Below are 16,336 nucleotides of genomic sequence, written 5' to 3'. Positions count from 1 at the left end.
CCCTTTTACTACTCTCCTCAGCGCAAACCCAGCCACTGACTTTTCTTTGAAGCCTTGTAGGAATTTAGTATCTGTAAGACTTCTTTTCCTCTGCCAAATTTAAGTGAAAATGGGCAACGTGTTAAGAAGCAGTTATGAGAGCAGGCAGGCAGACTGACAGCACAACCTGGTAAGCCCCATCTCGTGCAGAAATCAGCCACTAAAGAGATGGGTGTAAAAGCCACAATTTTTATGGACAGTGAGGCCGTGACAGGAGGTCCCTCGCTGTGGAGGCTATACTGCTGTAGTCCCGTCAGGCATAAGTAGAGAGTAGTGTATTCATTTCAGTTTATCTCTCTCTGCTCAGTTCAATAAGCAATTCAGAGTCGGGACAGCGGCTGTGGGTTGAAAGAGGAGACGAGCCGCGGTACACCTCAGCAGCCGCCCTCCGCCCCACAGCGCCGCTACTCGGCCGTTATGCGGCGGCCACCCCGGCTGAGGGCCGCTGAGGGAGGCCGGGGACTACATCTCCCAGCATGCCGCGCGGTGGCACAGCCGGGCCGGGCTCCGCCCTGCCCCGCTTTGCATGCTGGGAGCTGTAGTCTCGCCAGAAGGCGGGAGGGGGTGCGCGCGGGCTCCTCCGCATGCAAACGGCAGGCGCCAGGCACGGCCGCGGTGGCGGCTGCGCGGAAACGGCCGCGCCGGCGTCGCTGTCGTCCGCTCGCTCCGCGGCGGGGTGAGCCCGCTCCCTTCCTCATCCCGGGCTGGGCCGGAGCGGGGGAAGGCCGGGCTGCTGGGAGCCTCTGCGGGGGTTACAGGCGAGCCTGCCCCGCCCCACCGCGTGTGGGCCGTCCCGCCGCGCCGTCCGGCCCTGCCGTGTGCCGCTCTGCCTCCGGGCGTGAGGCCGGGCGGTCCTCTCCCGAGCGTCCCGGGCGTGCTTCCCGCGCTTGCCTCTGCCTCAGAGAACCTGTCCCGCGCGGGTAGGCGTAAGGGTGTGGGAGGGCGGCCGCTGCGCCTGTGCTGCTGCCTGCTGGGCTCAGGTGCCGCTACCCCCGTGGCTCTTATGCTCTGCGTGGGTTTGAACGGCTTTTTCTCTCCTTCAGTCCAGCTTGCAGAGCTTGTAGCGGGAAGCGGTGGTTTGGCTCAAAGCGTCCTGACGAAGCCGTGCTAGAAGAGCAGGCTGCCGCCTCAGAAAGTTTGAACAAGAGGAAGAGGAGGAGGAGGAGGTCTTCCGTGCACAGTGATGTAGCCCTGAACGTAGAACGGCAGCTCGTGGAAAGCAGTTAAAACTCCTCGCCGGTCTGATTCCAGAGCATGGGCTAAAAACTATGTCCCTCTCTCGTGTCGAAAATCCTTGCTTTCTGCTGTTTCTGTTTGTCTTCCAAGCAATATTTATCTTGATACTCTACGGAGGTGGACCTTCAAATGTGTTTCGTGGGTTTTTAAACTCGCATCAGATTCTGGATTACTCAAAAACTCATGATGTGTATACAAACCTCAGCTTGTTTACCCAAGCTCCTAACGAAGAAGCTATGCCGTACTGCTCAGTGCAGTCACCAATATTTGGTAGGTATAAACTGGTAGTGTTTGAAGTAGCTGTTTTGGTATGTGATAACGCCAAACGCTTTGTAAGTGTAAGTTATATATTTCAAACTTTTCCACTTCAAAAGTGGTATACTGATGTAATACTTACACTGACAAAACTTTCTTGTGTTAATTAACTCATTTTTATTGGTTACATGAGGAAAAATATTTTACTGATCTAAAAACTTTAAATATTAAGGATTTGGCTACATAGAGATTGTAGAACAAGAATGAAAACAGTGCATGGTGTTAATACCGAGTTAGTAACACTTTTTTTTTCTTGGTGGTCCGGTATAAAATGTGGCAATGATTGTAATTTGGTAACTGCGTAATTTTGACCTCTGACTCACTGTAACTCCTGGGTTCTTTGTCTCAGCCTTATATCAAGCCTGTAGTTCAATATAAATTGATGAAGTTGGCTTTAAATATTGTTTGTATGAGAATGTAGCTTGGCATCTTGCTTTTCATGGTGATCTTTTTGGCCTATGATTGTTATGGCCTTTAGACGTAGAAACTTCTCCTTTAGACTTAAATGGTCACAGGTTAGTTTGTATTTACACGAGGACCAAATTAGAGCTGATCCGAGAGGCAGTATTAATCTAGCTACTGCACTACTACAACAGTTGAGAAACTTTAAGTAAATACAAAGTCAAACCCATAAAGCAAGTTTGTTGGTAGTAAAGTGGTGCATCTCTGGTAATAGTGAATCAGTTCTACTCAGCCAGCCAAGAATGGATGAGTTCTGTAAGCATGCACTTACAGCTGTTTTGGGGATGCCTACTTCTTAGGGTACTGTGTAGTAAGTTACCCTTGTCTGGTTTTCCGTACTGCACAGGTTTCTGCATGTCTAAGTTTTGCATATAACTAGTCTGGGAGCACTACTACTTAGTAGTTGCCCTGCTGTTCTAGGAAAGCTGATGACCGCATGTGGAGCACAGTAAGAGCAAATGGCTGACCTTGGTTCACAGGTGGAAGTATTGTTGAAAGCTAGTGCTGTGGTTGTGCTTGTGTCAAGTTGCTTACTGAGGTTACAGAACTCTGGTGGGATGCTTTGGATGACCCTTTTTAGACTGCAGTCTTCATCATGATGCTTGTTCTTTTGGGAAGTTTTCTTCCTTCCTCTGTTGCTGAAGTTAAATGAAATATATGCAGTATATATGATGAAGTTGTATGATAACTTTTGGGTATATGCTTCGGCATTTCCCTTGGAAACAGCTCTACTAAGTAAATACTGAAATACTAATAGTACAGAGCCTTTTTACACAAGTGCCAAGCTGTAATGGTCTTAGCGCAGTCTCTGTTCATCACTAGCTACAGCCTATCAGTTATTTTGGGAAGCTACAATTCTGTGTTTCCAACTTAATTGTTTATTTGAAATAGCACAGCAGAAACATGCCTGCACCCTGCTTGTCTCCGCTACTGATGAGAATCCGCTGTCCTGAAAAGAGTCAAATGAGAAAGTTTTGGTCTCAAAAAAAAAAAACAAAACCAAAACCCCAAACAAACTTAGGTGCAATTCTGTGTAGCTTGCCTGCAAACCATCAGATAAGCAAGAGTAGTAATGTATATGGAAGAGGCAGATACAGAGTAAAATTACACTAATAATGCTCTGGAGCTGTGAAATCTTTTTAAAACCTCTTCTTCTGCCCACCCCTCAGAGTGCTGAGAACAGAGTGGTACTTGAGAGCTAAAACGAAAACATAATGTTCGTTATAGACAGAAACAAACAGTGAAGTTCACTGGGAGAAAAAAAATACGAGGCAAAGTAATTGTGGAAGTTTTGCTGCATAAAAAATTGGAGTTGAGCATATGAAGCATTGTTGCTATGAAACACAAATCACTTGGAGCAGTGATACAGATTTAGCTTAAGAAAAATGAGCACTTTGCTACGACTTAAATTTTACTTGGTGATATTTCCCTTTAAATATAAGAAGTAAATTATTCCTTCTGGTATTACTATATGCCAGCCTCTTCTGGGTGTTTTCGGTTTTTTTCTCCTCCAAGAAATGCATGCTACTCTACAAGGTACTTGCCCTTTGTTTTGTATGTAATGGGCACATATGAATAGATATTTAAATACTTCATAAATGTCTTCATTGGTTATCATCTTCCCTCATGGGACTGATCTCTCTTGGAAGCGTTATATCAGAGAGAATGATGCCTTTTAATATTAATTTCATAAATGCCATTAAATGAGATTTCAAATCAATTCTTGAGGGCTCCAGTCTCCAATTCAGAGCTGGTAATAAGTCACTGTGTCCAATCCAAAGCGTGTTGAAGTAACTGGAAGAATGCCAAATGGCTTAAATGGTTTCTGCATCAGGGCTTTTATGAAGTGCAGCACTTTTTCCACTTACGTATATAGTAGATCATCTTGATAACTGTTTGAATGTAAGATCAGCTTGCAGCTCATCTGTCTTTTTCCTACCTCCTGAATCTACAGCATCTTGGTTCTTCCAGGGCTGTGGAATAAGAATTCAAGTATAATTGCTAAACATCTCTGCGTTGGAGGACTTAGGCTCTTGGTGATTAATGTTACTTTTTTAGCGCTTAGGGGTGTCTGTTGAACCTTTTGTGACTGACAACTTGAAAAGCATTTTGCTAGATATTCAGTGTCTTCATTAATATTGTGAATAAATTACTCAAGTTCCCTTAACGGTTAAAGTTTCTACACAAATAACCAGTTGTCTGTTTCCCCCTTTGTTTTTGGAAAAAGCAAAGTGTTTATATGCTAGAGTTATGCTTATTCAAACATAACGAAATAGCATTTAAATTCAAAATCTGACTTTCTCACATTGCATGCAAGATGTGTTGTTTGTTTCAGTTCATCTTTTTCTCTTACCAGGAAGCAGCTTGATGCTAGCAGACTCAGGTTGGTTGGTTTTGTGGTTTTTTTTTGTTTTTTTTTGTTTTGTTTTTTTTTTTTTTTAAAGAGGTACCTTACTTCATGCATGGTTTGTGCTGAACAAGTTTGTTTGGCCCTTCAGGACTTTAATAGTTGAAAGTTCTGTCTGTAACTCTGCTGTTTTAAATATGCTCGTGCTATGGAAGAATTTTTTTCCAAGCCCTTCTTATAGTAGTTACTCCCTTTCAATCCCATCTGTCATAACCTTTTCATGTGTGTGACCATCTGTTGTGGTAATGAGTAGCTCCTGCTGCATTTCCTAATGGATGCTCTCCTACTAGAGTTTCTTCTCTTGGATTTAAAGAGAGGTAAAAAGGTGGTAATGCTGAGATTTATTTTCAGCTGCAGTTGAGGCAGCCTTGTATTCTGACCTTAGAAACTGGTGTGTACATTAAGGCTGTTGGTCTGCTTTTTTGTTTTTCTTTCATTCAAACAGTGGTAGAATTATACAAACATGACAAATTTATTTATACAAATAAATTCATGTAGTGTGTGGTGCTGCACTTTCTCAGTGAGGTATTCATCCATGCTACTGTTCCTGTTTGTTTAGCTTGTGTAAGTTCTGCTTATTCTTGTTGAACTCAGTAATTATAGCTGCTAACTCTAAATGTGTAGCAAGGAGTTTGGAAGTCATGTAGTTTCTTTCTTAAGATGGGATAGATCTGGTCAAAATCAATAGACCCCCCGCTAGTCAAATGCGTTGCCTAGAAAGTAAAGCAAGCAGGGAGTATGCTGCCATTGGCACCAGCTAACAATACAGACAGGGAATTGTGAGTTTTAACTCTACACACTAAAGTTTCATATTAATTAAACACTCTCTGTGTTACGGTACAGGCACAGAAAGAGCTTAGGAATCAGGCTATGGAGAAATTGCTTGGACACTTCAAGGTGTTGATTCTGTACCTTGTCTGAATTGGGATCCTGTGCTTTCTAGCATGTCTAAGATGGGCTTTTCTTCCTTTCCCAAAGCTGCGCTTTAGCAGTTTTATTTTTCCCTATTTTGACCAGCCTGCAACTGCTCTGTTCACATCTCGGATTTAATTGGATTACAGTGCATTAGCCTTTTGTTAGTTTGGGCAGGAAGGAGACCTGAAAGCCAGAATTTAGTTTATAGCCAAGGAGTATAGGACAGCCAGAGGTTTTGGGGATATAAGTCACAGACTAACTTCTTTTTTTGTGTTTCCTTGTGTTTTCTGTCCTTCCTAGATTGAGTTTCTGAACCCAGTTGTTTGAGGTATGGAGCCAGGCAGCTCAGGAGAACATGACATCTTGAAAAACGCAGATATTACCCTGATGAATCATATGCTTGGGTATCGAAGGAGACAACAGGAGTGAAACTGTTGCACATTGTCTTACTCATACCTTTATGTCCAAATTTATTTTTTGGGATTTAAGGATTATTGCTACAGAATCTTACTCTGCAATACAAAGAGCCCTGATTATATTATAGAAAACAAAACCCTGCCTTTGTGGGAGAACAAAAGGGATTAATTCCCTTTCTTATATTTTCCTTGGAGCAATGATCTGGAGTTGAAATCCAATCTGAATATAACATTTCTTTAGCAAGCTCCAGTTGTCATCAAATCAGTGGTTAATGGTGCTTTAGTTAAAAGATCTGGTAATCAGGGAGTTCATAAATCTAAAAAGCAACATAAATTACAGGTTAAAAACAACGGTGGACTCATGGTGGTGGTCTTAAAGGCAGAACAGGAAACTGTCTGTGTAGAAGTAGGTAATAACATCATAAAATCTTAACAATAAATGTGGCCTAGATTCATGGGCCCACAGCATGATTCTCTGAAGAACTACTCTTCTGTTTCAGGTACAAAGGTATGGCAATGTACTCCAGGTTCCTACTAAGGGTAACACAGTCAAAATCAAATTCCCCCTGCGTTTTAGATACTTAGGGAAGGATTGAAAAGTGATACCTGGGGGTCAGCTATTGCAAGATCTTGCTGACAAGCAAAATTCAGGTTTTCCTTTTAAAAACAAACAAAAAACAACCAACCAACAAAAACAAACCATGAAACAGGATCCACAGCAGCTAGACCTTTTTGACAGTGTGAGGAATGAGATTGGGGGCTGTTCAGACTGACCTTCAGGAAATGCCATTATGTGTGTGCCTTGAGGAGGAAAAGGAGACACTTACCGAGTACAGGTTTGCCCATCAGGAATATGGGGTATACCAGCTTCCACATACTAGCAAAATATTTCCCAGTTCTGAATGGACAGCTTGAACCTTATGCCAAATTTAGTCCCTAAGCCTTGTTAGTGCTCAAAGAAACCAAACAAAACAGTGGAGGGATGTTGCTTCCTTCTGTGTCAGTTAAACAGGATGTGGGTGACACAGGCTCAAATTTTTCGTTAGAATTGTAGCAGAGACTTGAACGTAGGATGGGCTGGAAGAAGTATCTTCTGGACTCACCTCCTTATACTTAATTAGACTTGAGTCACACCCATACCTTTCCCTGCTCAAATGAAAGCTACTGAACACCAGGCCTAAATATTTGTGCTTTCTCTCTCAGGCTTCACTATCAGAAGTGTTTTGAGATAATTTATTTCAGTGGTTTAAGAAGGAGTCTGACTTACAAGATGCTGAAAACTTGCTTTAAGACAGCCATAGGATTAACTATGAGCTTGGAAGGAAAAGAAAAATTTATAGCTATTTAAAAACCAAAACAAGACAAAACCCAACAACTTGCCTCACAGGCTTCTGGTGCAAAAAAGTATTTTGTCTTTGGGTAGCATGGCCTGCAGAGAATTGTTGTCATTTGAAATTGTCAGCTTTTAACTGTGATTTAGGTAAAGGTTTCTTCCTAGTTCATTTAAGTAATAGATTTTAATCTTGTTCTGCATTTGTGCTTTATTTCCTTAGAAGTTGATAGGGGTTGGAAACCATTAAGACACACTGGTTTGTGTATAAATATAACTCTTCTGCTGGTTCTGGAACCTTTTCTCACTACCCAGAAGGACAGGCATTTAAATAATTGTAGAATTTGCTTGTTCATATTGTTACAGTATGAGACTTATGTTAAAATGGTGATTGACACTTTATATTGATTCTTTCTTACTTGTGACTGGTCAAGCTTTTTCCATCTGAAGAATGGAAGAATTCAGATAAAAATGCAGAATTTTTTTTTTTTAATTAGGTAAAAACTGTTAAACATACTGGGTATGTTTTGCAGTTAAAATCGAGGTGCTGAGTAGAGGAACTATCACATGTAGTTTCTTTTGCTATCCTGCTCCTCTTCCTGAAGATGTAACATCTCTCTTCTTCCTTCTCAGTTCTGTCATCTGCTTCTCCCAAAATTTTGAAGTACTGCCTGTTTATCACTGTGTATCACATGCCCTTGTGGCATGTGATTATAACATCAAATTGAACTTGAAACTTTTTTTATGATAAAGCTAACATTTTGTCAAGTGTTTGTATTCATTCAGGCTTTAAACTATTTCTCCCTCAACCTGCTGAATATCCTTTTGGACATCTTTGTCCTTGAATCTCCTCTGAAAGAGGCTTAGAGACTTTTTCCATATGGGTAGCAAAAGCAGATATGTCTGTTCATCTTGATTCATTTTCAACACTATTCTTACAGTGAATACATTTATTCAAGGATACCATCTAAGCAACACAAGACAGAAGGTTTGCTTGTGTAGTAGGGAGCCAATACCAGGAAAAAGCAAGCTGTGCAAGAGCCCAGTGAGGCTTGCTGGCTGTGCCGGGACTTGGGATGCCTCTCTGGCAGGTTGCCTGCTGGCCTGGTGCTGAGCCCAGCACCCCTCAGTGTGGAGCTGTGGGGAGGTGACCAGCAGGCAGTGGTGGAATTAATCATGTGGGCACACGTGCATGGTGGTGTTAACTGTTCTGTGCTAGGGTAGGGCTGGTGTCTTAAATGGTGAACGTATGCAGCTAATCTGATAGGTTTGAATGAAGGTTGAGAAACATCACTGATTTTTTTTTTTTTTTTTTTTTTTTTGTCTCTCCTTACAGTTGGTCCGTTAACCATCACCTTCAGGGTGCTCCCTAGTGAAAGAATGATCATCAAAAAAAATCCTTTTGTTCAGTCTGGTGGCCGCTACAGGCCACCTCACTGCTTGGCCCGCTACAAATCAGCCATCCTTGTAGCCTACAGGAACCAGGAGAAGTACCTTCACCATCTTCTCTACTATATTCATCCTTTCCTGCAGCGCCAGCAGCTCAGTTACAGTATCTACTTGATTCAGCAGGTAAATCTAAATCAGATGTGCCTGGTGGTGTAGCTGAGCTTCCCAGGTAAGGGTTAGGTTCTGACCAAGAAATGTGACTCTTCTAACATGGAAGTACAGTTTTATGCATGGGTTTAGAGCAGGTCAGTTATATTCTGTCCCATCTCCATGGCTGCTAATGATTGAATTATCATACCACTTGTCAAGATCATCATTCTGCTATTGATTTGTTCTGCTTTTTTATCTTCTAGAGAGATAAAGTTGTCATTAAATGGTAATTTGTATTTTCAGCTGTTCAGGAGTTGAACGTGGTTTGTCTGTAGCTTGTCAGTGCGGCTACTGAGCAAGGCTGTTGAGACTAAAAGCTAAAGTGAAGTTGGATATTTTTAGTCTGTATCAAATAAAAACATCTGGCTTGACCCTGCTGTGGGGCAGCCTATGTATGTCGAACAGCCATTTTTAACTGACATAGACTGGGTGTTGCAAAAGATCAGTGGTGAGGGAGCAAGTTTTGGATTCGTTAATTAAAACTGGTAGTTGACTGGGAGAGAGAAGAAGCTTTTTTGTTTGACCAAGATCTATTTTCTCATTTCTAAGCTTTAATAAGCAGTAGTCAGGGCAAAAGTGTTGATGTGCAGATGTACACCTGAGGATTGACTTCCTGGTCTCTTAAAAGTCAGCCTTCTTCAGGTGCCCACAGTATATAGCCCCTGACACAGCAAAGCTTACAATTGCTGACAATTTTGTGAAGAGAATGGGTGAAGTTTTCAGAGTCTGGGGCAAGAAATTTGCAGCCAGTATTGATTCATTCCAGTGTCATTCAATTGAATAAGGCTTTTTTACTAACATAAATTTTAATTGAGTTAGCCTCTTTGTTGTTTTGGTGAAGAAATGTAGGTTTTCTTTTCCAGGTGGGGAATGGTACGTTTAACCGAGCAAAGCTGCTTAATGTTGGTGTCCGGGAAGCCCTGAAGGATGAAGACTGGGACTGCCTTCTCCTGCACGATGTGGACCTAGTACCCGAGAATGATTATAATCTCTATGTTTGCGATGAATACTATCCCAAGCATATGGCTAGTGCCATGGATAAGTTTCAGTACACGTAAGTGCCTCCATTTGCTTTGGATGTATCCTAATTGGTTCACTTTCTGTATAGAAAGTATGGATGGGGACAGTGAAAGATACAACCTTTAAGAGGTTTTCTGTTTGTTAGTTTTGCACTAGCAACATCCCCAGAAAAGGGTATTCTTGACCCAAGCATGCAATCTTGAACAGTTCCTTGCCTGCAGTTCCCTGTTCCACTGTTAGCTCAGATTGGCAAATGACTGGCAGATTTCTGTTTGCTTTTCTTTCCAGAATAGAAGTATAGGGTGGGAATTACTGGATCATATGGAAGATGTGTGATAGGATGCAGGTATTTTGAACTAACCCAAGATGTGAATTTCAAAACCAGCTTTACTTTGGTCTTCTGGGGGGGGGTGGTGGTGGTGGTGGGAGAATGGAACATGATTGGAATTACAGTGGTTTTGCTATTTGGGTTTTGGCATTGTTATGACAGTGTCTGTAAGGTATGTGATTAATACATGTGTGACTTGGATCACGTTGTCAGTTTGTGGAGGACTTGTATTAGCCTTCAATATTGATGCTTTTTTTTTTTCTTTCTCTTTTAGTCTGCCATATAAGTCCTTTTTTGGGGGTGTATCTGCTCTGACTCCAGAACATTACATGAAGATGAATGGGTTTCCAAATACATACTGGGGCAGTGGTGGTGAAAATGACGACATTGCTGCAAGGTACTAACGCACAGGACAGGCTTAAAATAGAACCAAGCTGGCTAGTGAAACATGTAGCATTACCTTAAGAAAGGAACTAAGATATTGTTCCTTAACATGCTTGCAGTATCATTATAATCCAAAATGCTGTTGGCATGGGGAATAGTTAATGTCAGAAGATGCTCAGAATCTATGAATCCAATCATTGTGTGCTGAGAGGACAAAGCTTTCCTCAGACTCTGGAGGGCAGAATGTCTTGCCTTCAGTCGCTCTGGAGTGCATCCAAGGGGTTATAACCACCAGGAGTTGACAGGTGACTCCATTGACATGAACAGCCCCAAGCAAAGGAAGGAATCTGCAAGCTTGATGGATAAGAAAACCAAGAAGGTACTTACTAATTCTCAGACAGCTGGGAATTTAAGTTATGTTGGGCATCTAGGTTGCTCCAAGTATTATCTAATCACCAATACTTGGAATTAAGGAACACAAGGAATTCTAACTTCTCTCTTCAGTGCTGGGTGATGGAGAAGCCTGTGTGCTATTGTGAGTCATTGACAGCAAGATCTGATGTTTTTTCTTGTACTTTAGTTGCCATGGCAGCAGCATGCTATAGAAGTGAATACAATGAGTTAAGTTCCAGGTACTCTGCCTAATGCAAATTCTTCAAGTACGAAATCATGGCTGTAGCTTCTTTATTCAGCTTTGTCATTGCACTGTGCACCTTCATCATCCTGCACTGAGGCAAGCTCATGGGGAGTTTATAAAACTAAACTGACAATAAAGGCCTTGTGTGTGTTTTGGTCTTGCACAGTGTGACAAGTTACACAGTTTCAGTGGAATGTTCTGTTTGAGGACTGTAGGAGTTTTCACAAAGCAGTATTCTTCTGGGAACTGAGAGTCAGATTTTCTAACATAGAATTCCTCCTTTTCCTTTCAGACAAAGCTAACTAAAAGGGTGTATGATTGTTTAGAGATTCAACATTTACTAAAGGAATGGAGTGCCAGGAAAATAGGTCTTTACATCAAACACTACAATGCTGGGTCTATTCAACTGTTCTTAGTACAGCTTAGGCATCTAATGTGGTTTTCAGTAGCAGTGGTAGAGAGTCATGCCAGTTATGCATAGGAGTGTACTTCCTTACAGGAATCTCTTAAGGCAAGTAGGTTATGTAGATCCCAAAATAGCCCTCTCTTGAAGGGAAGTAAATCATGTGTTGTTTCTCTGAAAACTTAACACTAATGATTAGCAATGTTCTGGCCCATAGGTATGTGGAAGCCATGGACAGTGCCTGTTAATGATTTATTCACATACTGAAGTCTCAACCTGTGGAAGTTAGGAATGAGCTGGCTGGTTTTGAAGGGCCAGCTTGATGCACCTACTGGGATTTGGATTTTAGGAGGTGCTCAAGCACTTACCATGTAGCAGCAAAATTAATTAGTATTTGAAACCAGACATTGAAATGTCAAAAAAAAAAAAAAGTCCTTTGTAAAGATTTTTTGCTGGGATACTGCTTATTAAAGCAGAGTTAGTGAAAAAACATGCTGGCTCCTACTTACAGTTGGCAGACTGCAGTACTCTATAATATTAGTCCTAGGAAACACCAGGATCTACCTTTTATTAGAAGAAAGCACTACTCTAATTGGAACCACTTATGTGGTAACATTGTCAACTACAGGAAAGTCTGTTGGGTTCTTCTTAACAGTAAATGAATGTATTAACTGTTTCATATTATGGTTTTAGTTTAATTTTGCAATGCAAAAACCGTAACAGCAAACCCAGTTTAGTGTGGTTGCTTTCTCTTGCCTCTTTGATGGAATGTGCCATAAGCTTATGTTCAGACAACAAGGAACCTTGTCTGAAATAACAGTATGTCATACTATCAACAAAGTGTTGTAATCATTTGATGGTTTGAGACTAACAAATATTTTCAGTTCTGTAGCCTCTTTCAGCTTTATAACATTCCTGCTTCAGTGCAGCTTGCTGCTGTACCAGATTTCAACAGAAGGCAATCAAATGTTGCAAACATGCCAGTTAAATAACCCCAATTGAGTAAACATTCATTCTTACATTCACAGGAATTTTCTCTGTGTAAGAGCTGCCCTGTCATAATGGAGGTTTGCTAGCACTATTACAGGCATGTTTTATTGGTAAACTAACATAGATGCCATCAGGAATGGGTTGCTTGAAAGTCACCCAAAATGCTGGTTTTAGGAGCTCTCTTCTGGAATTCTGAGCCTTCAGTTTGCTTTTTTTCTTACCTAACTGTCCTGCAGCTGAGCAGCTCACACTTGTTTGTCTGGCGCCTGTGTTTATCACTAATCTTTTATGAAGCCAGTCCTCTAATCAGGCCATCTGAATGAATGGCACTTCTCAAAGAACAGAGAGAGGCTTAATCTGGACCTGAAACTCAGGACTGGCTTCCTTTCAGAAACTGCAAGTTTGGGGTTTGGTGTGGTGTTTTGTTTTGTTTGGTTGGTTTTTTTTTAAAGTTTAGGTGATAAAAGGCAGTAAAAGCTCTCCTCTTACAAGGAAGTGAAAATAATGCTCAATTGTCAGATTCATGGGAATTGCTCTGTTGTTCATTCCCTGCTTGCTATAATCCTCTTTGTACCCTGTCTAAGCACACTGCAGCTGGGAGCTTTCTAGCCCAAGCCTGGTTAGAACCTGCTAGAGAAGATAATGTTGCACTGTGGCATTAAACTTGCTCCCTTCAGCTTCTACATATATGATTGCATTAACACTGAAAATCATCTCTGACTTTGAACTTCCCTGTAACTAAGCCTAGAAATGGCATCTTTATGCCTAAGCAAACATTTTGTTGTTTTTAAAGGATTTTGTTAGCAGGAATGAAAATAGTCCGGACATCACCTCACCTTGGACGCTACAAAGTGATGGACTACACTGAAGAGACAGAGACACAAGAGCCTTGGCAAAGGTAATTGTTTGGGGTGGGGGGGATGGATAGGCAGTTAGGAGGCTACTCCTTGCCTTGTGGCAGGTTGACTGTTATTGTCATCTTCCTCAGAACAGGCAGTAAGTATACCTAATGCCACTGCTTGTTTTTCTGCTTTAATGTGGCTATTCAAAGAAGGCTCCCAGTCAGTTTCAACTGACTCATTCTGCTCCTGTCTCTGCATTTGAAGGGTTTTTCCTGTTGTTAAGGACACTTGCTAGCTAGGAAGCTAACATGTATCAGACTTAAGCATCAAATTATTCAGGGAATAAAACTTTGCAAAAAAAAATACTGCCTGTCTTGTAAACAGGGAGAGTTCAGTTTGAAAAGGCACTTTGTTTTAACTTCCCTATAATAAAAACTTGCTCTTCAATCTGTGTGGATGTACAATGTGCCATTAGAATACTGGAAAGCAGCATTCTAGTTGGAAGACATGAGGAAGGTGCTATGAGATACCTTAGCAAAGACCCAGTTTTACATATAAGAGCTGGAGGAGGGTGTTGGGTCAAGTGCGGTGGAGGCTTCTCATACCAGCAGTGCAGACTTCCCTCTGTCATCTCAAAACTCAAGGCTTCCATAACAACTCTGTCTTAAAACCTACCTACAGCAGCCTGTGTACAGTATTGCTGCAAGCCTCTGTTGCACTCCCAGGTCTCTCTAAGCTGCTGCCAGTTTCTTGTAGTTGCCACCTCACTGGTCTCCCTATCTGATTAGGTTCCAGTCCAAGTTGTCCTCCTTGTTTGGAATACTCAGTATGAATTTACTCTAATCTGTTTAGTCTTATAAAATGCCTTTTCTCTCTAGTCTGTATTATCTGAGAAGAATTTTCTTGGGGCTTTTCTGCTAGCAGCTTTCATCTGCTAAGCCCTTGCCCCCTCTGGAAGTCTGTTTCTTCTGCAGCTTCAGCTGCAAATGACACCTTTGTTCTTCTAACTGCAGGTATTTTTCCTTCTTCAGGCCTACTTCCCGACACAATACTAGAAAAACATGGAAGGATGATGGAATGAATTCATTAGAGTTCAAGCTCCTTTCCAGGACAAAGCATCCTCTTTATACCAATATCACTGTGGACATTGGATATGTTCCCCCATTTTCTTAAGAAAATGAAAATAAAAGCAGTTTGGGCTCAGCATGGCAGAGCCCATGAGCCCTGCCATGGGCATTCAGCCTCTACCTCCTGTTGTGGTGTGGAGTCTGTGCCACCTGAGACTAATCCTTTTGTCTTTCATGCATTTCACTTTTCTTCTGACTGTTTAAGATTTAGAAGAAAAGGCTTCAGAAAAAGGTATGATAACTAATAAACAGGCTGTGGCTTACTGTAAAAACTGTCAAAGCACTGTAAAACTAACTACTGAGCCAGACCCACCTCCCAGCCCTCAGGCCTTGGGGATCAAGGTCTCATTGACAGTAAGTTGACCCAAGTTTTCTGGAAAACCTTTGTTCCATAGGTGGATAGCTCTGTCCTGCTTCATACTTAAGCATTTAATTGGGATGCAAGCCATTCTGTCAGACAGGCCTCTGAAGTGCTGTATTTTGAGGAAGTGTTGAAGCCAGTTACAGTTCTGTAAATATCTTTTGTGAATTTGAGTAAAATAAATTGAGTTATGTATATTCTAGAATATTTAATAAGACTGTAATAAAGGACAAAGTTGCCCTGATACCAGACAAAACTAGAGCTTAAGTCTTTGCTTTTTTCTGACCTGATCCATCACTGTTTAAGTGTTTTTATTGTACTTGTAATTCATTCAGGCTGAATGGGACCTGAGGCTGTCACCTAGTCTAACCTCCTGCTCAGAGTACGGAAATTAATCCAGTATTTCATCTGTTGCTCAAACATTAATTATCTTTCAAGGTTGATCTGTCTTCAACATAAAATACTCCTGAGAAAGAGGAAAAACTAGTTTTTCCTCTAAGTCAAACATGTCAACAGTGGAGCTGTGACCCTGACAGGAATGCATTTGTACTTACCTGAGTGTGAGACTGACACTGTCTGCCCAAGACCTTCCCCTAATCTTTCTTTCTCTATAAAGTCAGTCAATAGCACTGCCTACCAGGTCCAATTATTTTGCAAGCATGACACAGGGTATTCTTGCTTGTTACTTGTAGAGACTAAAATTCCCTGTTCACTGAAAAGCTGCATCTATCCCACTAGCACCTAAGAATTTATTTAAAGCTTCAGCCTTCTCTACAGTTGGAATAATGTGTCAACCAGCTAGAGAACCATTCTTCAATATTATAGTAAGCAGAAGTTGCTTTATGTCTTGTAATTCTTAATATATTGTGTCCTAAAAGAAACTCTCCCAACCCTAGCTTCACATCTACCTGCAAGGGATGTGTATCCAACAAGCAGGTGTAAGGACAGTTAGGTATAATGCAGTAAGGAAAGCAAAGTGCTCTAATCAAGATTTTAGCACAAATCCTGCTGCATACTGGAACAGGTAGGTAACCACAGACTTTCACCAATGCATATACAAATATGCACTCTGCTAACAGTGTGGCCCAAAGCATTAAAAAGTGGACAGCAATTTCTTTCCATCTGACATAGTTGGCCACTGCATTTCCTTCCAGAATAACACACAACCTGCAGCCTGCTGCAGAGCTGAGACTTTTGTTTTGCCAAAGGACACTTCAGCAGTCCCACAGCAGAGTGAGCTGAGCTCATGAAGGACAAGAGAAGCCTTTTGAATTCATGGAGTGTATTTATTGAGAGATTTTTAACATCTCCTCACCTATTACCATTATTGCCCTTTCCTCACACATAAGCAGTTTTTCCTCAAGCTGGAAAAAATTAGCTTTTCTCAGCAAGTTTGTAGTTGGTGAAGAATTCTTGTGCTTTTAATGAAAAAAGACTGGCCTGTTCCTTTTGAAGTCATGGCAGTGTTGGCAGTGCTAGGCTGCTTCCCCCTACAACAAATAAGTTTAGAAATAGTTGCAGGAAC

At 41.5% G+C, this 16,336-nt stretch overlaps 1 protein-coding gene across 3 annotated transcripts; it reads left to right on the top strand.

The window, feature by feature from the left end:
• Positions 1–606: 606 nt before the first annotated feature.
• On the top strand, positions 607–15,057 carry LOC142414857 (beta-1,4-galactosyltransferase 3-like). Of its 3 annotated transcripts, none has more exons than XM_075512649.1 (7): positions 607–959; positions 1,083–1,545; positions 8,457–8,692; positions 9,583–9,773; positions 10,342–10,464; positions 13,275–13,379; positions 14,355–15,057. In XM_075512649.1, the coding sequence occupies exons 2-7, from the start codon at positions 1,308–1,310 to the stop codon at positions 14,494–14,496; spliced, it is 1,035 nt and encodes a 344-aa protein (XP_075368764.1). In that variant the 5' UTR covers positions 607–959; positions 1,083–1,307; the 3' UTR covers positions 14,497–15,057. The 3 variants fall into 3 exon arrangements, with proteins under 3 accessions (XP_075368764.1, XP_075368753.1, XP_075368773.1); XM_075512658.1 differs by having other exon boundaries at positions 665–715; XM_075512638.1 differs by having other exon boundaries at positions 607–1,545.
• Positions 15,058–16,336: the final 1,279 nt, after the last annotated feature.

The sequence above is a fragment of the Mycteria americana genome, chromosome 1 (genome assembly GCF_035582795.1).
Source record: "Mycteria americana isolate JAX WOST 10 ecotype Jacksonville Zoo and Gardens chromosome 1, USCA_MyAme_1.0, whole genome shotgun sequence".
NCBI lineage: Eukaryota > Metazoa > Chordata > Aves > Ciconiiformes > Ciconiidae > Mycteria > Mycteria americana.
This window is presented reverse-complemented; position numbering and strand designations above follow the sequence as displayed.